General features: G+C 60.0%; 1 protein-coding gene across 2 annotated transcripts; it reads right to left on the bottom strand.

The window, feature by feature from the left end:
* Positions 1 to 1,077: 1,077 nt before the first annotated feature.
* On the bottom strand, positions 1,078 to 27,656 carry FLNC (filamin C). Of its 2 annotated transcripts, XM_066362622.1 has the most exons (48): positions 27,006 to 27,656; positions 22,557 to 22,805; positions 20,976 to 21,073; positions 20,675 to 20,825; positions 20,463 to 20,581; positions 20,187 to 20,264; positions 19,839 to 20,001; positions 19,526 to 19,726; positions 18,061 to 18,198; positions 17,562 to 17,688; positions 17,276 to 17,412; positions 16,869 to 17,062; positions 16,663 to 16,776; positions 15,904 to 16,047; positions 15,562 to 15,685; positions 15,240 to 15,400; positions 14,936 to 15,026; positions 14,670 to 14,839; positions 14,332 to 14,449; positions 13,979 to 14,241; positions 13,008 to 13,605; positions 12,192 to 12,365; positions 11,921 to 12,083; positions 11,506 to 11,666; positions 10,681 to 10,848; positions 10,478 to 10,601; positions 9,864 to 10,020; positions 9,600 to 9,789; positions 9,395 to 9,418; positions 9,030 to 9,277; positions 8,532 to 8,612; positions 8,122 to 8,221; positions 7,699 to 7,839; positions 7,336 to 7,464; positions 7,059 to 7,232; positions 6,329 to 6,490; positions 6,016 to 6,219; positions 5,407 to 5,559; positions 5,192 to 5,314; positions 4,679 to 4,921; positions 4,220 to 4,489; positions 3,983 to 4,120; positions 3,586 to 3,701; positions 2,782 to 2,914; positions 2,507 to 2,683; positions 2,090 to 2,308; positions 1,436 to 1,645; positions 1,078 to 1,313 (listed from the first exon to the last, which is right to left on the bottom strand). In XM_066362622.1, the coding sequence occupies exons 1-48, from the start codon at positions 27,358 to 27,360 to the stop codon at positions 1,126 to 1,128; spliced, it is 8,163 nt and encodes a 2,720-aa protein (XP_066218719.1). In that variant the 5' UTR covers positions 27,361 to 27,656; the 3' UTR covers positions 1,078 to 1,125. The 2 variants fall into 2 exon arrangements, with proteins under 2 accessions (XP_066218719.1, XP_066218720.1); XM_066362623.1 differs by lacking the exon at positions 8,532 to 8,612 and having other exon boundaries at positions 27,006 to 27,655.

Raw genomic sequence — 27,656 nt, 5'->3', positions numbered from 1 at the left:
CAGTGCTCATGTTTTAAGGTCCTAATTTGGAGAACATCCTTGAAATCAGGCTGAATAGAAAGCAGCCTCCCAGTGGTCCTAGGGCAGTCTTATAAACCAGTGTCCACCTTCCTCTCCCACCCACCAACTCTTCAGGCATCTGAGAATGGCCCCCACCCCCCTAATGGCCGCCCCTCACTCCCACCTCCATCAATCCCACATCCCTAACTCCCCCCCACCCCTATTCCTAGTTCTTTCTGTGAACATTCTGCCAACATCCCAGACCGAATAGATGACCCAGAGGGATGTTCCGCTGCCCCAGGCCCTTCCCCTTGGCCTGGGTCAGTCCTCCAGGGGACAGGCAACCAGCCTCGGCCTCCCTGGGGCCTTACTTAGTGTCACTGGGCCAGAAGCACTCGCACAAGAAACAGCCAAGCCTTGCGACAGGCCGCACTTTATTTGGAGTTTTCCACCTAAGTGACTCCCAGCTGAGCCACATGACATGTGCAAAAATCCCCCCAGAAAGCTGGGCCTCGCAGTGTGTAAAAAAGGCCCCCTATGGGGCAGAGCTGTGCAACCATAAAAAAAAAAAGAAAAAAGAAAGGGGGAGAAATCTGTCCCCCAGGGAGCCCGGCTTGGGATATAAATTGCCCAAGCCAGGCCACGTGCCAACGCTGCTGTTGGTTCTGGGTCCTTTTTCTCCAACGATTGTGCTTCTTTTCCAAGTCCTTAACGTTCTGGGGTTGTAGCCACCAGAGGGGCAGAAGCAGTCCTCAGTGCAACGAGGCCCGGCCAGCAGTGAGGTTTGAGGGTGTCCTCTCACACACGCAGACACCCCCAAACATGTGCTCCCACACTGGCCTCAGCCCCACCAGAAAACTCAGGGCTTCCCTGGCCCCCTGAACTCTCAGTCGGCCCTCATGTCACATTCAAGGGGAGGGACACTGCCCTGAGACAGACAAGGCCTCCATCCCTGGGGGCTCGGTGGGCTGGAGAGGCAGTGCCATTCATTCCACACCTTGAGGCAGGTGTTTGTGGTGTCTGATTGTGCACGTGTGCATCTGGGTGTGACCCATTGTGTGTGTGTATGTGAGTATGTGTTTGGCCAGAGGTGGGGGCTGAGGCTGGGGGAGGCACTTCTGGGATTCAAGGCACATTGACTTTGAAGGGGCTTCCGGGGACACTTTCATCGCCCCACTTGACGATGAGGATGTAGTCCCCTTTCTCCTTGACGGTGTAGGTGACGTTGTATACCCGGTTGCCCATGTGCTTCACATATACCTCCTCACAGGGGGTCTTGGGCCCATGCACGCCCACCATCATCATGTTGGTGCCTGGAGAGGGAGGCAGGGAGGGTGGGCTCACACCAGGGACCCTCGCCCACAGCAGCCCCCACCCGCCCTGTTCCTGCCCCCTTGCCCACCCTAGGAGACCACCCATCTCCCCCTCAGCATGCCTGCTTTGCTGCAGTCCACGGTGAAGGAGTTCTTCTGGCCCACAAAGGCCTGGGACAGCCCGGGGCCCCGCGTGACCACCTTGCTGGCATCCGAGGAGAACTTGGGGATGGAACTGTAGCTGGAGCCCCGGCTGGAGGATGACTTGGTCACCGTTTCCACCAGAACGGTGGACGTTTCATGAAGGCTGTGGCCTCCAGACAGCCGGGGACCTAGGGGCAAAGTGGGATAGCCAAGAGGGGGTCAGACCGGCACTGACAGCCCCATGCCTCGCCCGCTGGGCTTTGTCTGGGAACTCCAGTCAAAGTGTAAGAGTCTTGCTTTAAAAAGGAGCATGTGGCTTCCAAAAGGAAAGCTTGCTAAATATTTACTGAGCTCTATCTTTTTGGAAGCCAGGAGGACAGAAAGTTAAGCTAAAGTTTGGGGAGCCATCCCAGGGAAAAGATGAAACCCTGATGGGCAATAATGAAGCGGAAGGATTTGAGTTTTAAATGTGATTCTACAGGACTCCACACGTAGAGTCTGGAGAATGGCGTGCTGTGTAAGGCCAGGCCCGTTTACTACTGGGAGCCTGACTCTGACCCTGACGTGAATGGCCACTGGAGCCAGCCAGGGTGGGCAGGGCTGCAGGGACCTCTCCTACCCAGGGCACTCACCTGTCACTTTGGCCTTGAAGGGGCTGCCCACGATGTGCTGGGGACCGCCATACTTGATGGCGATGAGGTAGTTGCCAGGGGCCATGGGAGTGTAGGTGACCACGTGGCCCTCAGGACACTCCCGACAGTCCAGCTGCACCTTGGAGGGGCCGTCAATGGTGACAGACAAAGCCCCCGATCCCGCATTCAGCGTGTTGACGATGAACTCCGATGACACGCCTAGGGGTCAGAGGTCACAAGGGTGTAGGCAGGAAGGGCTTGGGGCCCAGTGCTGAGGAGGGCCCGCCCCAGGCTCCCCTGAACACGCCTGTGTGGGGACTCAGGGTTTGTTCCCACTGCCTCTGCCTCTGGGGAGGGGCAGTATAGCACTAGAGTCTGAGCACCCCAACAGTCACCTCCCCGGCCTCAGGCACTCACCTGTCGTGCCTCCCTCAAGCCCGGGACCATAGGCTGACACCAAGCCTGGGTCCCCTGCCTGGCTCTGCTCCCCAACACGGATCTTGAAGGGACTGCCAGGGATGTGTGCACCATTAAACTTGACATCAATGGAGTGGACGCCATTCTCGTGGGGGATGAAGCGGATGGTGTGCTTATCTGTGGGGCAGAGAATCAGTGGGTGAGACTTTGTCCTTCCCTTCTCCTTCCCAGAAGGTCCTAGCTTGGCAGGAGTGGTGAGGGCAGGGCCAGCTCACCACTGTCCAGCTCAGAGACGTAGCACTCCTCCACTGCCCCCGAGGGCGTGTGCACCCTGGCATCGATCACACCCCGCGCGCCGTTCAGCTGCACTGCAAAGGAGGCTGGCTGGTTCACCTTGAGCCCCGTCTCCTGTGGAGACCACAGAGGAAGGTCAGACTCCTGGGAGGGTCTGGCGTGCTGCTCTCCGCAGCCTGACACTGCTCTCATGGCCCAGAGGCTCCCACCTCCTGTCCCAGCCTGGTCCCTGCTGCTGGCCCAGCTTGGGGGTGCTCAACAAAGCTGAGATGGGAGGTGGGAGCTGGGTCTCTGGCCTCAGCATGCACCTGCAAGGCACTGGGGTGACCCAACTGTGCCGGGCACAGCGAAGGCTGAGAGGTGATATGCCCAGTCCCAACTCAGACACTGGAAAGTGGGCCTGGGGGCACAGAAGTCAGTGCTATGTGGAGAACTGAGTGGCTCAGAGGAGGAACCAGTGTGGCCTAGATAGGCCTGGGGGCCTCCCTGGAGGAGGTGGGACAATAGGGAGATAAAGATGAGCCTGGGGGTGAGGCATGGAGCCCAGTTCTAGAGGGGGCTCTGAGGAGAGGCGCAAGGGCTCCTGAGGCCGAGAAAACTATCCACAGGGGCAGCTAGAAGGCGGCGTGGAGCCCCCTTGCTGTACTGACACTGGAATAGAGGGACTGTCTGTCTGTCTGGCCCATTCAAGGTCAGTACTAGGCCCTTGGCCACATGGCCCGCCATCCTCGACTCTTGTCCGTGGCCTCTCAGGTGGCAGAGGAGCCCCACCCTGAGACACACACCTGGAGGCTGGTGACAGTAAGGCGTCGCGCGTCATCCGACAGGGAGGCCACAGGCACCACGAAGGGGCTGTCTGGGATATGCTCATCGTTGAACTTGATCGAGACCTCATAGTCACCTGGGGAGGCGAGGCAGGTCAGCATAGGCCCCAGAATTGGCAGCAGGGGGGAACCACACCCACCCCAACCTCCTCCCAGGACGCTCCTTGGGTCAGGGCTCAGCTTGGGGGACAAATAGGCATTCCCAGGGGTGTGAGGTGGAGGGAGGTGGGGCAAAGAGCAGGGGAGAAGAGGATGAGTCAGTTCTGTGGCCCCAACCAGTGTTTGCCTAAGTGGTGCGCAGAAACCCAATCTGAGAGGTCAGGCAGGCCCAGCCCCCACCCCCATCATGGACACCCACCTGGTTCCTGGACAACATAGGAGACCCCGCAGGAGCCATCTTTGCGGTCCTCAAATGCAATCTCTGCCTTGCTGGGACCTTCCACGGCAATAGACAGGCCGCCGGCGCCTGCCTCTCGGGTCCAGATGCTGAACTCGGCTGGAGAAAGGGAAGCAGGGCAGGGGGGCTGTTTAGCACCTTCACCCATCCTCCTGGCTGCCCTGCCCCCATCTCCCCTCCTGGCTACCTGCTCCTCACCTGGCACACCAGCGACACCTCGCTCTAGCCCAGTGCCTCCAGCTCGCACCTTATGGGCACCGCCTTCACCCAGTGGCCCCACGGTGAACTGAAAGGGGCTGCCGGGCACATGCTGGCCACGGTACTTGACAGTGACCGTATGAGGCCCCATCTCCTGGGGCACAAAGCGCACGCTGTACGCGCTGTCTTCCCCCTCCACGATCTCTGCGGCTTCTGTCTTCCCAGATGGGCTGGTCACCTGTGCAGTCATATCCTGAGAGCTGGCCTCACCTGCAGGGCGGTGGGGCTGTCAGGGTGAGGCTGGGGCCACTACTGGCCCTAGATCTGCCCTCCCTCCTCAGTTAAACCCCTTCCTCTACTCAGACCAGCCCTGGCTGGCTGCCTGGCCGCACCCCACCACATCAGGAAGAACAGAAGAGGCCCAGCCTCCCTGTGAGGACCCCGCCCAGGCCTGCTCACCCTCCTGCTGCCTGGTGATGCTTCCAAAGGAGCCCAGGCGCTCCCGGCCCAGGAAGTCCCCGAAGACGGCAGGGAAGGGGTCTCCGCCGACCTGGGTGGACTCCTCCACCCGCACCTCACGCTTTGTCTCCCCGCCCCGCGTCTTGCTGATCTCCGTGCGCTCCGTGCGGGTGTACGTGTGGCTGCTGCGTGTGAAGGTGCGTGTCAGGCGCTCCTGGGCCGACACCATCTGGAACCAGTTCCCTGTGGGACACATGGTGGGGGGTGGGGGGAAATGAGCAAGCAGGACAGAGAGCCCTTGGGCAGACCCTAGGTCTGAAGGCCCTCCCCTCCACCCTGCCCTGCCCAGGCTCTGTGGCTGACCTCATCTGGAATCTTTAAAAAAAATTTTTTAACTTATTGATTTTAGAGAAGAAGGGGGAGAGAGAGAAAGAGAGACAGGAACACTGATCTGTTCCATATGTATCAAATTGGCAGCCTCTGTGCTTTCAGAGCTCCCGGCCGGCGCCTCACCTGGGATCTTGAGGTTGAGATCACAGGTGCTGCCGATGGTGGCGATGGAAGGTGCCTGCCGGCGCCGGGTGATGCTTTCCTTCATGCGGCCCTCACCGGTGACCTTCACTGTGAAGGGGCTTCCTGTAGGGGGAGAGAGGACGAGCCAGGCGGTTCAGGCCGCCTGCCTTTGGCCTTCTGGCCTCCCACTGCCCAGCTGCAGCCCAGGGCCTTACCGGGCACATGCTTGTCTGCAAACTTGATGTTGATGATGTAGGTGCCGGGTTCCGTGGGGCAGTAAGTGACTTTGCATGTGCCATCCTCCATGTCTTCACAGTTGATGTCCACCTTGCTGGGGCCTTCAATACTCAGCCCCAGGCCCCCATAACCTGGCAGGAAATGAGATACATCTTCCTTAGACCCTGCCGCTCACTGTGACTCTGCTCTCCCATCCCAAACTGCAGGCTCCGTCTGTAATGGGTACTCAAGGTGTGTAGAAACCGCTAAGGAAAGATGGCCTGGTGGGAGGAGGGGGGAGCCAGGCTCTGGCCCAGAGGGCCAGGGACAGGCAATCTGGGAAATTCCTAAGGCCAGCCGCTCGGGTTCCAGTAAACAACAGGGAGACAAACTCATGACAGCTAAGCTTTCTCTTAACTGTGAAGAACTGACATGAGGACATTCACTTTCTCCTAAGTAGGTCCCAGAACATGAATCCCAGCAGACTGGGCCAGGAAGTTTAGGCAGGAGGGTGTGGCCAAGGGGACGCTGGGGAGGGGAGAGAGACAAGGGACAAGTCCTCACGAGAGGCGCTAGCTGAAATAAGGGGTCTCTAGGGCAAGAAGCACCTGCATTACGAGTGTCCACGATGAACTCTGCCACCTGGAAGGTGTGTCCCTCGGAGAGGCCCTTGCCCCAGACTCGCACCTTGCTAGCATCCCCGATCTCCGACGGCCCCACCAGGATCTTGAAGGGGCTGTTGGTGACGTGCTTGCCACTCTTGCGCACGCTCACCACGTGCTCCCCCACTTCCTTGGGGGTGAAGGAGATGCCTGTGGAGAGGTGGGAGTCAGACACAGAGCCTGGGCCTGGCAGAGTGACCGCTCCTGGCCCCTTCAGGCCTTCCCCCTCCCGCGGCCCCGCCCAGGGCCACCTGCTCACCAATGTGCCGGTTGGGCAGGCGCTTCAGCAGGCAGGGCTCCTCGTTGCCCGAAGGAGCACGGATGCTGGCAGTCAGCAGGCTCAGGTCACTCTCGGTGATCTTCAGTGACACGTCGGTGGAGGTGCCCACATTTAGCTGTGACGTCCTCATGGAGTCATCACCTGGTGGTAGAGTTGGGGTATCAGGCGGCTGTGACTCCAGGCAGGCCCTGTCTTCGTGGGGCTTAGGAGACCTCCTGGCTGATCCCACTGACTAGACTGAGGATTCCACACATGCATGGAGATGCCCAAGCCTGGAAGAGCTCCGGCTCCATTTACACATTAGCTACCAAAGATTATGAATGGGTTAAATCCTTAATTTGTGCATTTTTATCCTGAGTCACATGTGGACCAGACGACACGTACCCTTTACCCTCTGTGTGACTCTGTTCAACTTGCTCAGCCTTTCTGGGCCGATTGGTTTCCTCAGCTATCAAAAGGGGTTATCAATACCCTAACCTCACAGTTACTTCAAAGACTAAATGAGATGATGTGTTTCAAAGCATGGGTGGTGGGTGGGCTGTTTCTCACCTGCTGTGGAGAACAGACTTTCTTACATTTGTCCAAAAATAACCTCTTGCACCTCAAAGGGCCCTACTCTAAGGCCCCAGGGACTTGAACATTCTGGGCTTGCATGTCTGTTGTGTGCCAGGTGTATGTCACAGGCTGTGTGTGCCCACAAGTCCCCCACCTGTGATCTTGGCTGTGAAGGGGCTCCCAGGGATGTGCTTGTCATCAAAGCGCACGATGATGCTGTAGTCTCCTGGGGCAGTGGGGAGGTAGGACACGGTGCAGGTGCCATCCTTGTTGTCCTTACAGGTGATCTCCGCCTTGGATGGGCCCTCCACGGCCAGGGACAGACCCCCTGCAGGTGGAGGTGGGGCTGAGATCAGAGGTCCTGCCCTCACCCCTGCCCCTGGCTGCCCCCTGCCCCCTCAGCCCCAGCCCCCTGCCTGCCGCTCCCTCACCTTCCCCAGCATCCTTGGTGACGATGGTGAAGGTGGCTGGCTTGTTGACCATGCCGTGGCTCAGGCCTGGCCCATAGGCACTGACATGGCGGCTGTTGATGGCGTCCACATAGAACTGCAGGGGGCTCCCTGTGGTGGACAGAGAAGGGGGCTGGGTTAGCAGTGAGCAGGGGGGCTGCCTGAGCCCTACCTCTCTGCCATAGGGGCCTAACTGGTGTCGCTCTGCCTCCCACCAGCCTCCCCAGGACCTCCCGGGGTATCTGCACACAGTAAGTGCTCAATAAATACTGTTGAAAGGAGGCAAGCAAGAAGGAAGTCGCTGTGGGTTGCTCTCGGCTCAGCCTGGCCCAGCCCCTGACTCACCAGGGATGTGGTTGCCGTCATACTTGATCCCCATCTGGTGGAGGCCTTTCTCCGTGGGCGCGTATCTCACCGTGATGGTGCCGTCCTTGTTGTCCGTGATGTTGGGCCGGGCCGTCTTCCCAGAGGGCATCCGCACCTCCCCTGCCAAGCAGACTCAGTTACGTAGGGGAGCTCAGCTTCCCCTACCACAACCCCCTCCTGGCCCCGTGCCTGTGTGGCTCTGCTGGAGGTGGGCACAGCCTGGAGCAGCGGAGAGAACCCTGCACTGGGAGCCAGAGGGCTGAAATCTGAGTTTCAGCTCTACCCAACTTGCTATGTGACCTTGGGGGACTTACTTCCCCTCTCTGGGTCCCAGTTGTCATCTCTAAGACAAGGGGCTGGACACAGGTGTCCCTTCCCTGAACCCTGGGGCCCAGGCTGTACCTGTGAGCTCCCCTTTCTGCATGGTGAAGGGGATGACCAGGTTGAAGGGCCTCAGCATGGACTCCATTGGCTCCACGGGCACCACTGGCTCCTCTGTGGCCTACGGCAGGTGAGAGGGAACAGTCATTGACTGAGGAAGATCTGTGGGGCTTGGCCGGAGCCGTGACTGAAGTCAGAGACAGCGAGGCAAGAACAAGACGGTTAACGGTGAAACCAGAGCAGCAAGTGAGGTGTGTCAGCTGCCAGAGAAGAGGTGCGTGCCCAGCTCAGGGAGCCCTCTGCCCAGCCTGGCCCCGCCTGCTCCCCAAGATGGCCCCAGACCATGCCCAGCCCCGGCTGCTGAAGAACAGAAGGAAGAAATGAAGGCAGAGCAGGAGGGCGAGGGCTCGCCCAGGGGGAAGCAGCAGTACCCAGCGTGTGGGGTAGGGACTGCGCCGGTGCAGCTGTGGCACGTCGGTGGGCTCCTCCACATGGGCCATGGGGTCACACGCCTGGGAGGCAAGGCACAGAGAGCTCAGGATGTGGCAGGCCAGCGCACCAGCTCGGGTGATCAGGCGCTGACTCAGGGAATGACCCCGGGGCCTGAAATCTCGGATGAGTATCTAGGGTGCTTTACACTCTGGAGGGCTTCCTCATTCTGTAGGACCACCTTGGGGACACATATGGGGACAGTGATCCCAAGGGTCAGCTCCGGAAAGAGCTGACCAATGGCAGAGGGGCCCAAGGTGGGGCTGTGTTCACGTCCCGGGTTGGGAGGCTGCAGGAAAACCAAAGGCTTGACTCTGGAGCACTCTGGACCCAGCATCCTTCAGACATGGGGATGGGTTCTGGGTGTCCTTGCTGTCACCGAGAGGGCCCTGCCCACCTCCCCGGCCACCGCCTGGCCCTGCTGCAGCCGTGGCACTCACCAGCACATGGAAGGGGCTGTTGGGGATGTGCTCGCCTCCAAAGCGGATGGTGATGACGTATTTGCCCGGCTCGGGCGCTGTGTAGTAGATATCGAAGGTGCCATCGTGGTTCTCAACCACGTCCACGTCGAGCTCTGCCCCATCCGGTGTGGACACCGTGCATGTCACCTTCCCCTTGCCGGCTGCCTTGGCATCCACCGTGATTACCGTCTCCTCCCCGATCTGAATGCGGGGGCCTAGGCAGGCACCTGCCACACAGAAGAGGCCTGTCAGGGGCCCATGGGGAATGTGCCCAGCACCCCCTTTGTTCCCAGCTGCCCCACCACCTCAGCCCACAGCAGGAAGAGAAAAGATAGGGCACTCACCCAGGCCATGGCCTCCAATGGACACTGGAAAGAGAGAAGAAAGAGTGTGAGGCCGTGCAGAACTCTGGAGGGGTGGGGCGGGGACAAGGAAATGAGAGGGGTGGGCTCTTGGACCAACAGTCCTCAGAGCACTGGGCCAGGGACTTGGAAGAGCTGAGGGGTGCTGGATGGTGAGCAGGGACAGAGGAAGCAGGTGTGTGCCCACCTGTGACGAGGCACTTGCTGGCATCCCCAGTGGGGAGGGCATGGATGCGGAAGGGCGAGTAGGGGATCTCATCGCCACCGTACTTGATGGTAATGGTGTACCGGCCACTCATGTCCGGCAGGTAGGACACGGTGTACGTGCCATCCCCGTTGTCTCGGATGTTGGCCTTCTTGGGTTTACCCTCAGGATCCTGAGGGAGAAGCAGAGGTCAAGGCCCACCCGTGCCAGAGCCTGACCTGGGAGGTGGGCTAGGCGTGGACTCACCAGAATCTGGACAGTGAGCAAGCCCTCCCCAGCGTCCCTCGCATCAATGGTGAACTCCACAGGCAGGCTGGCAGGGATGCCGGAGGCATTGAGCCCTGGGCCGCTGGCCCGCACCTTGCTGGCATCATGGGCTGGAAGCACCTTGATCTTGAAGGGGCTTGAGGGGCAGAAAGGATGGACTGTTGGCTGGGGGTTGGTGGAGGCATCTCATTTGGAGCCTGGAGTCCTCCCCACAGACATGAGTAGGAGGGATGACTTTCTGGGGTAGGGAGGAGGGACCAGTTCCCAGGAGCCAGATCACACCCTGCGTCTGGAGGGAGGGTCACTTGGGGATGCTGCTGACAACCTGAGCACTTCTCCACCCAGGGAAGATGCTGCGGTCTGTTTAGAGAGGAGGGTGCAGAGGCCCCCCGCCTTTTCCCAAGGCACTAACTTTGTGGCTACACGGTGGGGAAGCCTAGGGAGGAGAAACCCCTGGGCTGTATGCCTCCAGGGCAGAGAAGACGGGAGGGAGCCCTGGGGAAGAGTGGGGAGGGGCTGGGACAAGTGGGGGCGGCGCTCCCAGGAGCTCCCCCTGGCTCAGCACAGCACAGGAGCCCGAAGCTGGTCCTCACCTGCGTGGAACCTCCTGGTCGGCATACTTGATGGCTACCGTGTAGGGCCCGTCGGTGGCAGGGGTGTAGTGAACAGTGTGGGTGCCATCTCCATTGTCACGTACCTCCACAGGCTCAGCCACACCTGGGCAAGGCAAGGAGGGTCAGCAGAACCTCTGGCGCCCTCTCCCACCTCCCTTCACCCCGCCTTAGACATGCCATACCTGTGGGGCCCAGCACAGCCACCTGCAGCGGGGCTCGGCCAGCTTGGCTGCAGTCCACTGTGAAGGTCTGGGGCACCCGGGCCCTGACACCGGCCCCCAGCCCTGGTCCTGAGCACTTCACCTTCCCAGGGTCTACCACATCCTTCACTGGCACCCGGAATGGGCTCCCTGCAAGGAGAAAGTCATCAGCCCCTGCCCACCTGCCAGGAGGCTCTCTTACACCGAGGAACCAGGACGAGGCCTTCCCTGCCGTATATACCCCAGGAAGCCAGAGCAACATGTGCAAATGCTTAGGAACTTGCTAAGAAAATGTAAACAAGGATAAACAAACTAGGCTGCAGACTGAGGCTGGGCAAACCTGACTCACTTGGGCCACAGGAATGAAAGAAGGCCTTCCTTAAATAATAAAATGGTAAAAACGAAATATTTTTAAAAGATGATGCATTTTTGATAGGGTTACATTAGATAAAGAGGGAAATATGTCCCTCAGGGGAGCAGGGGTTTTTGGCTTTACAGAGAGAGCGAAAGGGCACGAGGCCATCCTCAGAGTCAGTGAGAGAGGCCCGGACTGTATCTAGTACTCCAAAGAGCCAGGATGCCAGTGCTGGGCCTCTGGGGAGGGACTGGAGGGTGGTCCATCCATAGTACCAGCGCCCTGACTCCTGGTAATGGCCTCAGCGTCCATGCCTGCTCACTCCGTGTGAGCTGGGCTCCTGGCCATCCTGCTCTAGGAATGAATTTGCACATTGGACGTCCTCCCAGTTTCCTGCCCAGTGGGCAGGCATCGTTCCGTCCTCCAGGAGCACCGCCCGCGTCTCTGCACACCTGGGATGGGCCGCCCGCCGAAGGTGATGTTGACATCGTAGTCTCCGGGGGTGAAGGGGACGTACTCCACCGTGCAGCTACCGTCCTTGTTGTCCTTGCAGGACATCTTGGCTTCTGAGGGCCCCTCGATGGCTAGGCCTAGGCCCCCGGTGCCGGCTCCCCTGCAGGATGACACCCCCATCAGCTCCGCTAGGACCATGAGTGGGCATGGAGGAGCAGGGTGAGTGGGGGTGGGGACGAGAGCTGGCCGCTGGGGGCCCAGCTGATTTGGACACTGGGGGGAGGTTTGCTCTTGGGTCACCCTTGATGGGGGGTGGGGATGCTGAGGCACCACAGAGGACAAAAGGGGCAGACAAGCGGCTGGGATCAGGGTGACCACCCTGTCATGGTCAAAGTTAGGAAATGGGGCGGGTACCTGGTTTCCACGGTGAAGCGGTTGGCTTTGTTGACCAAGCCCCCTTCCAAGCCTGGTCCAAAGGCCCGGACTCGGGTTGGGTCACAGCCCTCGGTCACGCCCACTCGGAAGGGGCTCTTGGGCACAGCTACGTCATCATACAGCACCTCCACCAAGTGCACACCTGGCAGAGGTCACACGGAATGGGTCAGAGCGTGCAGGCCCCGCCGCCCACCGCCCAGAGAACGCTGCGGCCAGGCCCCTGCCGTCCCCGCTCAGCCTGGCCCCTCACCCTCTTCGTAGGCCGTGTACTGCACGTGGTAGGTGCCATCGCCCTTGTCTGTCACGTAGGTGTCCGTCTTGGCTCCTGAGGGGTTGAGCACTCGAGCCGTCACGTGGTTCCCGCCCGTGGCTGTTAGGGATCTTGCGTCCACAGTGAACTCAGTGGTCACCTCCCGCAGGACACCTGGGTCCAGGAGAGGAGAGTTCAGTGTGGCCTGGGGGCAGCCTTCACACAGACGCTAGCCCCACCCCTCCCCGACTCCAAGGCTGCCCCTTCCCAGCCCATCAGCTACCCGCTGCCCCCAGGGGCTGCAGGCCCACCTCCAGCCCTTACACCATACCTGATGCTCTCCTCACATCAGTCACGCCACCACGCACGGGCCCCCCAAGAACAGGTCTCGGTCTCACACCCCTCTGCATCCCCACCCTCAGGTTTAGCCCCTAGCAGGTAACATGTTCACTGAACGGTCTCCTGACTCTTGTCTCCTCCACCCCACAGTGTGCTTCTACACCCCTGAGCAGGGGGCTGAGCTTTTGCACATCAAGGTCCCCTTAAGCTGATGAAAGTTGAGAGTCTCCCCAGAAAAATGCCCAAGGGCAGGTGCAACTTTGCCACAAGAGCAGAGGCCAAGCCCCATGCCCTGCTCTTCTCCTTGGCTCCTTCTCTGGGGTGTCTGAGCCTGAAGGACTCGGGGGCGGCCCAAAGCCCTCCCTTCACCCCATGTTGGCCCTTTAAGCCCTCAGCCCTGCTTCCCTCCCTCCCACTGACCCCCGGGCTCCCTGACTGGCCACTTAACCAGCTCTTGCCTCCTTCCGTCTCACTCACCATGTGGCTCCACGCCAGGCCCCGAGACCTTGATCCCACTGGTGTCGACAGCGGGCTGCACATGGACGCGGGTGGGGAATTTGGGTACCGGGTGCCCCCCATACTTGATGGTGATCGTGTAGGTGCCAGGGAAGGCGGGGCTGTAGGTGATGTGGTAGGTGCCATCGGCATTGTTGTGGATCAGCACTTCGGCCTTGACGCCAGCGTCCGACAGGATCTCGATGGTCAGCTCCGCCTCGCCCGCCTCCGAGCAGTCCACGGTGAAGGTGGCGGCCTCGCCGGCCTTGCCGCGCTCCAGGCCTGGCCCGCTGGCCCGCACCTTGCTCGGGTCAAACACGGGCCGGATGGTGGCCTTGAAGGGCGAGCCGGGGATGTGGGCTTCGGCAAACAGGATGTTGATGGTGTACTCGCCCGGCTCCGTGGGCAGGTAGCTGACAGCACAGGAGCCATCGCCATTGTCCTGGCATTCGATCTTGGCTTCGCAGGGGCCCTCCACGGTCAGCCCCAAGCCACCTGTGCCAGCCCCCTTGGTGTCGATGGAGAACGGCGCTGGGGTGCCCACCAGTCCGCCTTTGAGACCAGGGCCATAAGCACAAACCTAGGGAGAGGAGCAAGTAGGTGAGTTCCCTACGCGGGGTCTCCTGTGCCTGGGCTTCATGGCTTCCACCCCGCTGACTGCCTTCTACCGCAGCAGCCGCTACAAACTGTTCCAGGTGAGGAAACAGGCAGAGAGATTAAATCATTCATCCCAGTTACTGGATCTGGGATTCAAGCCCAGGTCTGATCCAAGGCCAGGCTCTTAATGACTTAGTTGTCTCGAAGGCAGGTCCTGGGGTGCGGGATGGCCTTGACGCTGGGTCTCTGGCTGTGCGCACTCCAGGACATAAGGCCGCCCAGCCTCTGCCCTGTGATTCATCTGTCTTCCCTACAAGCCCCAGACTCCCAGCTTCAATCAGCCTGTATCTGCTCACCTTGGAGGGGTCAGGGGGCAGCACACCCTCCACAGCAAAGGGGCTGCCAGGCACCGGGTGGCCGTCATAGGTGATATCCACTTTGTAGGGCCCCTCCTCGGGGGGCATGTAGCGCACAGACTGGGCTTCAGCCCCGCCCCCGGGCTCCAGCTTGCAGGGGATGGGTCGTCGGGAGGGAGAGGTCATCCGCACATCCAGCTGGCCCTGACCACCAGCCCCTCGTGTGTTCACGGAGAAGGCCTGTTCTTGCCCGACAGCCACCTCTGCACAGAGGGCGAGGGACAGCGTGAGTAGCCTCCAGCCTGTCCTCCCAGCACCCCTCACTCCCAGGGCATCTCTCTTGCCCTACTTACTGCTGTTCAGGCCTTGAACTTTGACCTTGCTGAGGTCCAGTGGGGGCGCCACATTCACCACAAAGGGGCTCTTGGGGACGGGGTCCCCGCCATAGGTCACCGTCACCGCCATGTTGCCCTATTGGGTATAACAAGGGGTCAGAACTGGGTGGCTTAGACAGAGCCTGGCAACATGCCCTTGGCTGATGTGAACTTGAGCTCAGAGATCCATGGCGAGAGAGGACGGGTGGAGAAGGGCCAAGATCCAGAACTGGCCCAACTGGCCCAGTGAGACGGGAGGAAGGGAACCCAGGACCCTGTCAGCGGGAGGGGAGGGGCGCGGGGGAGGCGGGGCCCACCTGCTGGACCGCGGTGTACTTGACGGTGTAGGAGTAGTCATGGTTGTCGATGATCTCAAAGTCCCGCACAGCCTCTCCCTTGGCAGCCCCCGCAAAGTGCACGTCCAGCTTGGCCTTGCCGGCTCCCTTGGTCAGCACCGTGAAGTGAGTGGGCTTCCCCACTTCCACACCTGGGGAGCCCATGCCAAGATGGTAGTGAGGGCCTGAGGGGCACGACACCTACCCCCACCCCCGCCAGCCTTGCCAGTCCCTGTGCAGACACCCACCGGTGCGGTTCAGCCCCGGGCCCTCAGCCTTGACCTTGCTGGCATCATGGGATGGATCCACCTTAATGTGGAAGGGGCTGGCAGGGATCTCCTGGATGAAGAAAAAGCTGGTCAATGTGGACAAAAGCAACTTAAAGAGCCCCCTTTTCTTCCTCTGAGGCACACTGCCCATACACCGGACGTGCTCCTTCGTGGCTGTGGAATTGTCCTCCATCTCTCCCAATGACAGCATCTCAAGCTGCTAGCTTAGACTGGGGGTGGCATGCAGGCTGCTCATGACTGCCAAAAACTAAGGGTGGCGTACCTGGTTGGCAAATAGCACCATGATGGTGTAGCGGCCAGCCCCCGGGGGGGTGTACTTGACTGTGAAGGTGTCATTGTCGTTCTTGATGATGTCAAAGTCGATGTCAGCCTCTGCGGGGCCCACCACCCCGGGAGCGCACTTGATGCCAATGCTCACGTCGCCTGGGGGGAGGCAAGCACAAGGCCATGAGAGGGGGGCTCAAAAATCTTTCTTTCTATGGGACCTTATGGGTCCCACAGAGCTCCAGCCAGAGTCCAGCTCGGCCCCCCTGCCCGGACCCTGCCCGGGCCCCACCCGACTCCCACTCCCACTCCCAGCATACCTTGCCCGGCCTCGCTGCAGTCCACAGTGAAGTAGGTGGGCTCGTTGGCCTTGAGCCCTGTCTTCTCCACACCAGGGCCGTACACTTTGACCCGCTCAGGGTGACTGCCCTCTCCCACGTTTACCTGCGGGGAGGGGTCAGTGCTCAGCATGGTGTCCTTCCTCACGGCCCTTCCCTTTCCGCAGCACTACCCGCCCCAGCCTTAGCGGGACCATCTTAGCCTCTTCCAGGGGACCTTCAGGTGGGGAGTGGTGACAAGCATCCAGGGACAGACATCTCTCTGGGGCTTCACCATCCCTCCGGGGCCCTGGGCGGTGGGCATGGCAGACAAGGAGGACATACCCGGAAGGGGCTCTTGGGAACGTTGACTCCTCCCCAGGAAATGATAATAGTGTGCTTAATGGGCTTGGTGGGCACATAAGAGCAGCGGAAGGTGCCATCGCCATTGGGGATGACCTTGATGTCAATGGGGCAGCCATCGGCGTCCTGTGGGCATCACCAAGAAAGGTTCTTAGAGGGCTCAGGCCTCCTCAAAGCACTGGCGCCCTCTGCTGGCTTCGAGCGGTTCTCCTTACCCACGGCTGACACACTCAAGGCCACACGAGCTTACTGCCACATGCTCTGGAGGCCGTAGTGCACCCTGGGAGCCAGGAGACCAGGCTCTTAGCTATCTGTGTAGCCTGGTCTCCAGGCCTAGGTCTCTGAAATGTGTTGGCAGGAAAGAGGCTGGGCTAAATCAATGTTCTTAAAGTTGAATAATGTACCTTTAAAAGAAGAGTCATCCTCCTGGACCCAAGAATACATTCTTTAACCTCTAGGGGTCAATGCATATCAGTATGAGAAACTGACTTGGGAAACTAATGTCTTACTCTATTAAGTCATCTTCTAATTGAAAATTTTTGGTATAAAAATGTTTTATGATAAAGTATGCTTTTAAGATTATCAGTAAGAAAAAGCAAAATTTTACAATTTTCATAGTTCTTATGGACCCGTGAAAATCAGTCTTGTGATGCCTGGAGGCCCCTGCCTCTCATCTACGTCCATCTTCCCAGGGTCCCCGCCCAGAGCACAGAGGGGCAGTGAGGTTGGGCAATGTCCCACCTGGGCATAGAACTTCAAGTCTCCTTTGCCAGCTGCGCGGGCATCAATGGTGAACTCTGCGGGCTTGTCCACGATGCAGCCAGTGGGCTCTAGGCCGGGCCCAAAGGCCTTCACCTGAGCAGGCGCAAGAGAGGAGGTTGGGCTGGGGACTGAAGGAGGGCCCCACCGCCCCACCCTAGGCCGGTGTACAGAACGTGGGACCCAACCTTGTCCGGGAAGCAGTCGGGTGGGGCTGGCTGGATGTGGGCAATGAACGGCGAGTCTCGGATGTCCTCATCATCACAGATGACATGCACAGCATACTCCCCAGGCTCCGTGGGCCAGTACCGCACATCACAGGAGCCGTCCCCCTTGTCATCACACTCGATCTTGGCCTGTGAAGGTCCCTCGATGGAGAAGCCTGCGTGTAAAATGGAGGGGATCAGAGGGCACTAGAGGCAGCTGGGATACCCCGTCATTTCCCCCAAACCCCCCTCCCCAGTTGTCCCCATGTCCCATCTCTTTGTCTCATCCCATCACTCCCCAGCACTCCTGCCTCTGGTCCCGTCATTCCCAAGTCTCCCTCCATCACCCCACTCCCCAGAACTCCACCTGCTGCCATCCAGCCACTTACCCAGTGTCCCCACTTCTGTGCCAATGGCCTCCACCACAAAGTCAGCTGACTTGCCCACCTGGCCGGTTTCCAAACCAGGACCCCAGGCCCGTACCTTCTGCGCTCCTGCCTCTGGGCTCACCTGAACTTCAAAGGGGCTGGGCGGAGAGGGAACAGGTGTCACTGCTGAGAAGCACTCCACCCCCCTCAGCTACCCCTCCTTTGTTCCCTGACAGTCCCAGCCAGCCAGCTCCCTCCTCCACCCTGTGAGGGCCCAGGCAGGAAGGTGGGGCTGCATGGCACTTACCTGCGGGGGATGGCATAGCCGCCCCACGTGATGGTCACCACATACTTCCCAGGCAGCACAGGGTAGTACTCGCACTCGAACACACCGTCCCCGGCCTCCCGCACCTTCACGGGCTCCTCAGTGCCCTCTGGGGGAGGAGGGGAGAGGGAGTTAATGGTGCCTGAGTTCCAGTCCCTCAACCCCCTTGACGCACCCTTGGGAGCATCGCCACACGGGCAGAGCTGCATTGTCGGCAGGGACCACATGCCATCCCTGGCGTCATAGCCCGGGGTAGCAGCTACGGCAGCAAGGACTATTCCCAGCTGGCACACTGGGAAGCTGAGGCACAGAGATGATACGTTTAAGGTTTCACAGTGTCTCCGGTCGGGGTCTCTCTGGAGTCTTTCCCGGTGGGCACGGTGTTGATTGTCAAGGCTCTCAGAGAGTCAGAACCAGTGGCTGCGTTCCTGCGTGCGCCCCAATCCCCCCACGCCCCCCGGCCCTGGGCCCTGGCACTCACTTGGCCCCTTCACGGTGACTTTGAGCTCTCCGCTGCCAGCGCCCTTGGTGAACACCTTGAAGTCGGCCACCTCTTTCACACGCACACCCTTGGGCTGCAGACCCCGCCCAGAGGCACGGCAGGCATTGGGGTTACAGGCTGGGGAGAGGAGGAGAAGGGAGGTTGGGGTGCCAAGGGGGCCTAGACAGTCTCAGCCCCTCACCACTCATCCCCCCCACAGTCCTCCTGACCCCCTCACAAGTCCACTGCCTCCTGCAAGCCTTCCCCGTGCTCCCTGGTGCCCCCACGCCGTTGGGGCTGCTGGGAGCCCCCCGCACAGTTGGAGCATGCTGGGCAAGAAGCGGTCGCAGGCCCCCGTCAGGCCCGTTACAAGAAACCCTTCCTGCTGGGTTCTCAGAGTCAGTGCTGCTTGGGACAAAGGCATGGCAGAGCCTGGGCAGAGAGCATGATGAAGAGGAAGAGGGAAGGGTCCTTCACCTACCCCTAGAACACTCATCTAGAGCCACCTGAGCAGCTTCAGAAACTAAGTCATGCCACAAAACCCTCCGCAACACCGGGCAACGAGAGATACTGTGGCCACAGGCCATGCGTGGAGGTGAGCCTGCCACAGAACCCTGCGGTGGCAATAAACCAGCCCTCGCTGCTGAACACGGCAGCTGAATGACGGTGGTCGCAGCCTGCCTCGGAACACTAAACTGCCACGGTACCCCGAGTGCCACGAAACGGTCAATGACATGTGATCCAGGCCCTCAGTGGACTACAGGCAATAGCATGGGGCCTGGGGCCCTGCACAGAGCACAGGCAATAACACAGAACCTATGATAAGACAGGTCTTAGCCTAGAAATCATCAGGCAAGTGGCAAGGACACTGGGTCTGCCACAGAACACCGCAGTAGTGTGGAACCTGGGGCATGCCACAGAATGCCACAGAAAGGGGTGATTCCATACTGCCTGGGCCATGCCACATAGCATGGGTGAAGCCAGTCGGCTGTGGCCATGCCTGGCCCACCTCTGCTATAGTACTAATGCAGTGCCACTCTCTGGGCCTGGAAGACGATGGGCACAGAGTGGGTGAGGGGCAGCCAGGGCTCTGAGGGGCAGGGAGAGAACTAAGTGGAGGAGTCGCCACCTGAGCACCTGGCACACAATGCTCAACATACACCCCTACCATGTGGCCCTCTTGCTTCCCCCTCTATCTTTCCAAGGTGGCACCTGTCTGGTACCTTTCGCTGTGGTCTCCTGACCCTCCTTGGGGACAGGGACTGGAAAGATGCCGAGGATGAGATCTCTCCAGATCCCCAGCCCTGGCCATTCCCTCTGCCTTTCTGAAGCCTTCAGCCGGCTCCCCACCCACCCCTGGATTTAGTGCTTCATTTCCCGTAAGTCCTCAGGTTGGGAGTTTGGTAGCAATTCTGTGTTCTGGCCTCAGCGAGGGTGATTGTGGGTGAGGATGAAGGGCCTTTACCTTCTGCCACGTGGACAGGGAAAGGACTGCGGGTGATGGGGGCGCCAGCGAAGGCCACGTGCACCGTGTGGGGCCCCTCCATCACGGGCCGGTATGTGCAGCGGAACGTGCTGTCGCCTTTGTCCTCCAGGGCCACTTCCACGGTGTCTTGCCGGCCCTGCGGGTCCACGATCACCACAGCAACATCACCAGTGCCAGCCCCTGCCATGGACCACAGCTGTCAGCCCCCATGCTGGACACACAGCTGCTAGAGGCTCCCTCGGCCTGAGACCACCCACAACCACCCCACAACCACAGTCACGGGCGGCCTTACCCGCAGTGTAGATGTCAAAGTAGGTGGGTTTGTTGGCTACGTTGCCCACAGGCTCCAGGCCAGGGCCACGGGCCGACACCTTGTTGGCATCCCCCAGGGCCATGCCCACATTCACCTCAAAGGGGCTGTGTTCGATATTCTGACCAGCAAAGAGCACGGTCACCTAAGGGTCAGGGGTCAAAGGTTAGCTTCTAGGAGAGAACAGTTCTGAAGGGCAGGTAAAAGGAAAGAGCAGACCCAAGGAGGCTGGGAGGTGGGCGCTGGTTCCCTGGGGTGGGCTGTGAGCTGAGAGAGGGTCCAGGATGTGAATGAGGCATGGAGCACAAGGAAGGGCCTGTGGGCAGATACCTTGTGCAACCCAGCGACCTTGGGTATGTAGGAGACAGCGTAGGTGCGGTCCTTGTCATTGTTGGGAACCACTTTGGCCTGCAGGGAAGGGAACAGATTGAAAGTCACAGTGGCTGTAGCCCCTGCTGACCCCGGAGTGCTTGGTGGCCCCCATGGTGAAGCTCCCTCCCCCTTCAGCACAGCGGGTGGCTCTGGCAGCCAGCTCAGCGCTATTCCTGTTGTTGGCCTGTGGCCTCTGGTTGCAATGTCACACTTATCCCCAGCGGCTCTCCATACCTCCTCAGTGTGGCCCTCGGGATCCTCAATGTAGACCAGCACCTCGCCCAGGCCAGCATCCACTGTCTGCACCGTGAAGTGGGCGGGCTGCAGCACTGTGTTGCCCTGGGGCTCGATGCCTGGTGGCCAAGGCAGAGGCAGGTTACTTAGGGAGAGCCATCCCAGCAGGGACCCCACCGACCAGGGAGGGCTGCTGCGGGCTCAGCACATACCAGGCCCGTAGGCAATGGCCTTCTTGGGGTTCAGCTGCTTGGAGCGAACAGGGGCACCAGGTTTGAGCTTGGCCTTGGGGAACTGGGACAGGTAGGTCATGACAGAATGCTCATCCACGTTGGGGTCCACAATCTCCTCTGGGGCAATCACCTGCCACAGGAAGGAATGGAATTATAGGCTGCACTCCTGCCCTGGCAACCTGGTTCTCACCCATGGCCTGACCAGGTATCCGTACGTACCCAGCTGCTACCCTCGGCTCTCCTGTCCCTGTCCCCCCCCCCACCTGAAGTGCCAGTGTACCTGGGGCACCCCGAGCCAGTCGTCCGCCTGCTGCATGGCCTCCCGCGCGTTCTCCACAGGCTGGTTGGGGTCCCAGGCCGCCCAGTCAGGACAGAGGCCTGCAGAGGGGGTCAGGGGAGACGATTAGGGGAAGCAGTCAGCCAAAGACACAGCATATGCTCACCCAAACCTCTCATGGTCTGTAGGTCCACGTCCCCTCCCACCAGCCGGTTCCTGCTGACCCCAGAAGTTACGGCCCATCCGCTGGGATGCCCATCGCGGTTTAGGGGCAGGCAGTCCTTCCTAGCACCAACAATGAGGCCTTTCTGTCCCGGCTGACGCAGCCTGGCACCAGCCCTGCCAGCCAGCCTCCTGCCTGCCCATGCTCCAGTGCAGAGCCTGAGCACCAAACCCCTCCGAGGGCACCTCTCCCGGGGCCCTCCACCTCATTCTGCCTCCGGGGTGGACAGAGGAGGTCAGAGTCTCTGCCCCACATATGCCTCTGACCCGTCCCCTAGAAGGCCTCCTCATAGCTGCCACGAAGTCTTATGTCTCCAAGCACTTTCCATATCAGCTTTAGGGCAGAAGACTCCCTCTCCTTCTTAACTACCCACTTGGGGAAACTGAGGCACTGAAGAGCTTGTTGGGAGAGGATGAGTTCTCTATGGTCAACCAGAACCCAGCTCTCCTAACCAAAGGAATGCTAAGGCAGCCCAGATCACTCCTGCGAAGGGGTGCAGGGGTGAGGGGGTGCTTGGTCTTGGCTAGACCTGAAGGAGGGAGGTGATGCTCGCTGGTGGGAGGGGCCAGATCCAAGGCTGTAATCCGTGACTGGCCGGAACAGTTGAGCTCACTGCTGGCAGCCACACCAGCTGTGGGCAACAGCTCAGCAGCTGGGAATGCTTCCCAGGCTGCCGGTGCCCCCGCCTCCCACCCCTGCTCCCCAGCTGACCCCAAGCTGGAGGAGGATTCTCCCGAGGGACCATGGCTTCCCTGGAGAGAAGAAGACCTATCTTCTCAGGAGATGAAGGTCAGAAAGGGAACTTCACATAGGGCAGGGTTCCAGCCCTGGGGCCTCAGTCTCCTCATGGGCCCCCCCCCCGAGCTGGGTCACCTGCCACTGGGCAGTGTCACACCAGCCTCGGCCCCTTCTCAAAGCTCTCCTAGGGTCTCACAAAGAAGAGCCTTCCCCAGGTCTAACTCCTGGGCTTCTTGCTACAAGTCCCAACACATTTCTGTTCTCTCCGTTTAGTAGAAATGGTGCCTACATGGCACAGTAGGAAGTTCATCGAGCAGGGAGTCGAGGCCCTGAGCTCTAGGATCAGTTCTGCCACAGACAAGCTGTGTGATCCTGGACAAGACACTGGCCCTCTCTGGACTTCAGTGTCCCTATCTGTACAATGAGGGGAGTCTGGCACAGCCATCGGGAAGGGCCTGACTCCAGCAGTGAGTCTCAGCTGGAGAAGAGGGCAAGCCCCCCGCGTGGCACCGACCCCCCTGCCCTGAGATACGCATTCTGACCACCACAAGCCTCAGTCCACCAGCTCGCCCCAGCTCTCCCTCCAGGCTGAGGGGTCCACATGGGCCAGCTGGCCCACTCACCAGGAGCACAGTTGTCCACCAGGGCACCCAGAGCTTTGCCGTCCTGCCAGTCACGGTTGAAGTTGGTGATGGGAAGCTGGGGCACCTTGTTCTGGATCCAGCCAAGCAGACGCTGTTTGGGCGTCTGCTTTCGGGCATCCTCATCATCCTCGTCTTCCCACATGGGCATGGAGATGGAGTAGTGCAGGATCAGCGTCCAGATCAGGCCCAGGATCAGCTTCAGGTTCCCGTCCACGATGGCTTTGCTGTCTGCAGAGCGAGGGGACAAGTTGGGCTCAGGTGGGCCCACCCTCCACTGCCTAGACACCTCTGTCCCATAGCCCCCCCCCCCCCCCCCCCCCCCCGCCTACTTCTGGAACCTACTCCCTTTTCTGCCTACCCAATTCTCACCACCCTTCAAGTCCGGGCCAGAAGCCAACTCCCTTATCCTTTATTGTCCCTCCCTTTTCCCTTCAGAGAGAAGCGCTTCCCAATGTGTCTCCACAGCGGGTAGTGTCACCTCCATCCTAGGACTTGAGGGCGTCTCCTGTCAGGCTATAGACGTCCATGCAATGATCTGGTGTGTAAGACTTTTGTGGGTAGACATGGTTTTGTTTCATTTTTTTAAAAAAGTTTTTGAGGTATGCTTGATATACCACAAATTGCACATATTAAAGAGTACAACTGGATAAGCCCTAATATATATCATATATATATATATCCATAAAGCCATCACCATAAGATAATAAACACCCTCACCTCAAAGGTTCCTTTGGGATCCTTTCGCACATACTCCTTGTAATCCTTCTTCCTGCCCTTCCTTGTTCCCCCTTCCCAGGCTGCTCTGGGTCACTATAGATCAGTTTTCATTTTCTAAGTTTTATATACATGGAATGATACAGTATGCACTCTTTTCTGTCTGGCTCCTTTCACTCTGGACATTACACTTTGTCTCTCTATACTCAGAGCCTAGGACTGAGTAGGGTCTCAATAAATGCGGGATGAATGAACGAATATTTTAAAAACTGAAGTTGGAGAGTAGGACCAACCTAGTTCCAACCAGATTGTGCTCTGAAGGCCATAAAAGGCTTTTGGAACGAAATTCTGGGAGGAAGGAAGAGGTACAGTGCATGCTCTGTTACATCTCGAAACCATGTTCTCAGATGCTGGGGTTTCACAAGAGCCAAGGGAAATGTCACCTACGTGAGTGCAAATCTCAGAAGTTGAGATTCTCCACCCATTCCCTCTTTTGAGGAATAAGATGGACCAGAACTGGCTCCCCAAAATTTAAGGGGGCTGGTTCCCCTTTAACAGCCAGAAGGAAACATCCAGGAGTAGGGGGTGGCCTAGAGTATAGACCTTTGGAAACTAGCTTATTTGTAAAATATGATACAGGCCTGAAATCTATCAGCTTCCCAGAGCACTGCTTTTAGGAGATTGGGAGGGGGAGGAAGACTCAGCCTTGTTTACTGGTGTCGCCTGAGAGATAGGAAAGGGTGGGGCTGGAAGCACCCCTTATAAACCTTTCCCTGCCTTTCTCTAGGTCTTGGGGGACAGTTTCAAGGGAGGAGAGCCTGGGGAATCCCAGCAAACCCACCCACTCCCACCTGCCCTGCAGTGGGAGAATCAGCCTCTCTGAACGTCTGGCTGGCGAGGTCCGTGGCCCCCTAGGCTCCCCCACCCTTTCACTGATTCATCCTTCCTTCCCCAGCAGCTCCAGCCCGCCCCTCTCCCTCTGGCTCCACTGCAGCACAATGGTTTGGCAGCTTCCAGATTCCATGACACACTCACTCCCGGCCTCCCGGTGCTTCAGCGCATTCCCTCGCCAGCACACGGGCCCCCAGCACTTCCACAGGCTTGACACCCAGTGCCCCACAGCCTCTCACTGCCCTGACAGCCTCCCAGGCTGGTGCTTACAGAAGCGCTTCTCCCAACTGGAGCCAGATCCCTGAGAGGGAGGCCCGGAGTCTGCTGGGACAGCGGGCGTGGTGTGTGTGTTGGGAGAGGTCATTCATATTTGCTGCAGGAAGAGGTTTCTCCCCAGCAACTGGCGGTGGGCCAGACAGCAAGTGGTCCACTGTGCCTTGAGGCAGGAGAGGGGTAGGTCTAGGGTCCTACTCGAGGAGCAATGACCTTCCTCTTCCTCTGCTCCTCAGAGGCCTGGCAGGGGAGGGAAGCTCAGCTCAAGCCAGCTTCCTCTCTTGCACCCCACCGAGCCACCATTTCTACGCCCGCCTAAGGATACCTCCAAAGGGGTGGGAGGAGCCCAACACCCAGTCCCTTAGGCCGCCCCTGGCCCCAAATGGAGAAGGAGGAGAGAGGGCCTGGCGAAGGAGGTGCCGGGACAGCTGCTGTCCCCTCCAGCCCCTCCCTTGGCTGTTGGCTCCAGGAGAAGGAATAGCAACTGGGGAACAGCTGCGGGACAGAGCGGCCTCCTAGGTCTCTTTGTTCGGAGGGGCTGAGGGGTGGTGGGGGCTGGGATGGGGGGAAAAGGGGGAGTGCGGTAAGAAGGGCACGCAGCGCCTTCAACCCAGGCTGAAAACCCCTCCTTCGGGCGGGTTCCTCAGCTCCTACCCCGCTCCGAGAAAAGGAAGTGGGGAGTCTTTTTCACACTCCTCCCAGATACCCAGCTGCTGCTCAATTTCAGTCTTGAGACATTGCCCAGAGGAGACCCCCCAGGACGGCCTCTTCCCACCGCTAGCAGCACAGAGGGAATGAAAGGAAGCAGGATGCTGCCCCTCGTGGGGAATCCCTTTACATCTCAGGTTCGGGCAGCCCCTGCCGCCTGTGCCCCCTCCTCTCTACCCTCAGCCTCAGGCCCAGCAGCTGAATTGCTGACAGCTTATCTCATCAGTGCGAGTGAGCCACTTGGCCCGAACGGGGAACGGTTCCCTTCTTCTCAGCAGGAACCCAGGCACTTCCCTCCCGCCCCCAAACCAGCTTTTGCTTCTTCCCCCCCTCTACTCTGAGCCGGCCCCTCCGCAGTTGAGCCAAGGGGCTGGAGCCAGGCACCGCCATGGGGGAGGGGAGAGGTGCGCTCAGGAAGGATGAGGCCTGGAGCGGGGCTGGCTGCCCCGCAGCAGGAGAGGAGGGGAAGGCTGTGCAGTTTCCTATACAGTCGTGTGAGGCTCCAGGCTCTGCCCTAGAGACCCTAGCTGGGACAGCTTGTCTGTTAAGTCCCAGTGTGCAAGGACGAGGGTCCCAGGGCTGACTCCTCCCTGACCCGCCCCCCGCCCCCGCCCCCAACACACGCACATTCTCACTTCACCCTCAGCCCCACAACACACACGGGGGCCCTCCCCCCTCCCTGTCCTCAGGCTTGTCCTTCTGGAAAGCTCAGAGACATCTGCTGTGTCACGGAGGCAGGGCTATTTCCAGGCCAGAGCGGGTGGGTTGGGGGGGCAGTGTTGGGGCAGGAGGGTAAGGCCTAGAGAAGGGACTGGACAGGGCAAAGGGCCCCGGGTTGACCTCAGCAGCTAATTCAGGAGGCCTAGAGATGCCCTGAGGGAGAGTGCGGGCAGACAGACATTCAGTTATCTGTGTCGTCTCTGGGACAGCCTGGCAGGGGAGGCACCTGACCCCAAGGGAAACTCCTCTCCCCTGTCCCTGGGTTACAAACCCCAAGGGACACTTTCCTGTAAATCACAGCAGGACTCCTGTAAATCAGGGCAGGATAGGGGATCTTCCCCAGGCCCCAGCATGCAAGGAAGCGTGCAGGGCTGGGAGGAGAAGGGCAACCTTTGACCACTCAGGGTCCAATCTTGGCCTCTGGGCTCCAAAGCCTCGAGTGTCTCCCCACCCCCATCCAGCGCAGACACACCTTCCAAATCTGGTTACACTCAATGACTTCCTCCCTTCTACAGGCCTTCCCCTCCCACCCCTTGGAGCAGACCGTTAGCTGCAGCCAATCCCATCTTAAGGAGTGGGCTGGGGACGGGGCCCGGGCGGGAATGGGCCTGCGGAGCCCTCTCCCCAGAAGGCTGAACCGGAGGACAAGCGGGGGTTAAGGCTCCCGCGCTCGCTCAGTGCCTTTTTAGGTTTCTGAGGCTGGGCCCTGCCTGTCCCGGCCAGGGGCCTGAACCTGAACCCAGCTGCTGAGCACATGTGGGCCGCCGACCGTCCCTCTGCCCAGAGCCCCAGGACCCGCAGAGGTTGGGACCGGTCTTCAGCCCGCTCCCCGCCGTGGAGCTGCTGGGAGGCTGGGAAGCTGCTGCTTTGTTTAGGGGGAGACGGCCCCAGTAATCAGCGATGGGTAGTGGCCCTGTTTTCTCAAGTATGTCTGGGGACGATGAGTAGAGAGGGGTCCCCGCGAGCATCGACCCCCACATGCTGCTCTCCGCAGTGCCCGAGTAGTTGGCGTCAGTGGCAGGAGAGCCGGGGTCCCCTCCCGGCCCCCTGCGCCCCCTGGCACCTGTGTCCCCTGTCCCCACGGGCCAGCCCGTCCTCGGGGCACTCCCCGCCCACACTGACCGATGGACACGAGCTTGATGTGCTCGCGCTCGAGGAACTCGAGGGCCACGGACACGTTCTCCAGCTTCATCTGGCGGAAGTTGGGGCGCGGGTGGAACTTGCGGTACATGCGCTTCTGGCTGAGCACCTCGAGCAGCGCGATGAGGCGCAGCCCGTCGCTGAGGTCGCGCTGCAGGTCGGTCAGGCGCTTGCCCACGCACTTGAGGTGCTCGTTGCACCAGCGAGTGAACGTGTTCTGCTGGATCTTCTTCCACGGCGCGTCCTCCGCCAGGTCCTTCTCCGTGGACGGCATGTCGTCCGCCTCGTCGCCCAGGCCGAGACCCGCGGCCTCGGAGTAGCCGCTGTTGTTCATCATGCTGGCGGGGCTGGGCCGAGCTGGGCTGGGGCGCTGCTGGGGCGACGCGGGGCTCGCAGGTCGGCGCTGCGCGGCTCTCAACTTCTCTCGCGCCCCTGGCTGCGGACTCGGCGGGACTCTCTCCTTGGCCGCGCTCTCTTGCTGTCTCGCTCTCGCTCTCTCTCGCTCGCTCTCTCTCTCCCTCCAGGGGCGGAGCGGTGCTCGGGAAGTGCCGGCTGGGCCGGGGCGGGGGGTTTAAGAAGCCCCTGGGCCGCTCTCCCCCCGCCGCACTCGCGGCCCCCGGGTCCACGTCAGAG

The sequence above is a fragment of the Saccopteryx leptura genome, chromosome 2 (assembly GCF_036850995.1).
Source record: "Saccopteryx leptura isolate mSacLep1 chromosome 2, mSacLep1_pri_phased_curated, whole genome shotgun sequence".
In the NCBI taxonomy this organism is placed as follows: domain Eukaryota; kingdom Metazoa; phylum Chordata; class Mammalia; order Chiroptera; family Emballonuridae; genus Saccopteryx; species Saccopteryx leptura.
The sequence above is the reverse complement of the archived record's forward strand: the minus strand, read 5'-3'. Positions and strand labels throughout refer to the sequence as shown.

Coding starts and splice junctions, on each gene's coding strand:
- FLNC (XM_066362622.1), bottom strand. CDS start 27,360: ATGATGAACAACAGCGGCTACTCCGAGGCCGCGGGTCTCGGCCTGGGC. Junction 21,074..22,556: donor GGTGGACAACTGTGCTCCTG/GTGAGTGGGCCA, acceptor CCCCCTCTGCAG/GCCTCTGTCCTGACTGGGCG. Junction 3,702..3,982: donor CTATGTTGTCCAGGAACCAG/GTGGGTGTCCAT, acceptor TCGCCTCCCCAG/GTGACTATGAGGTCTCGATC.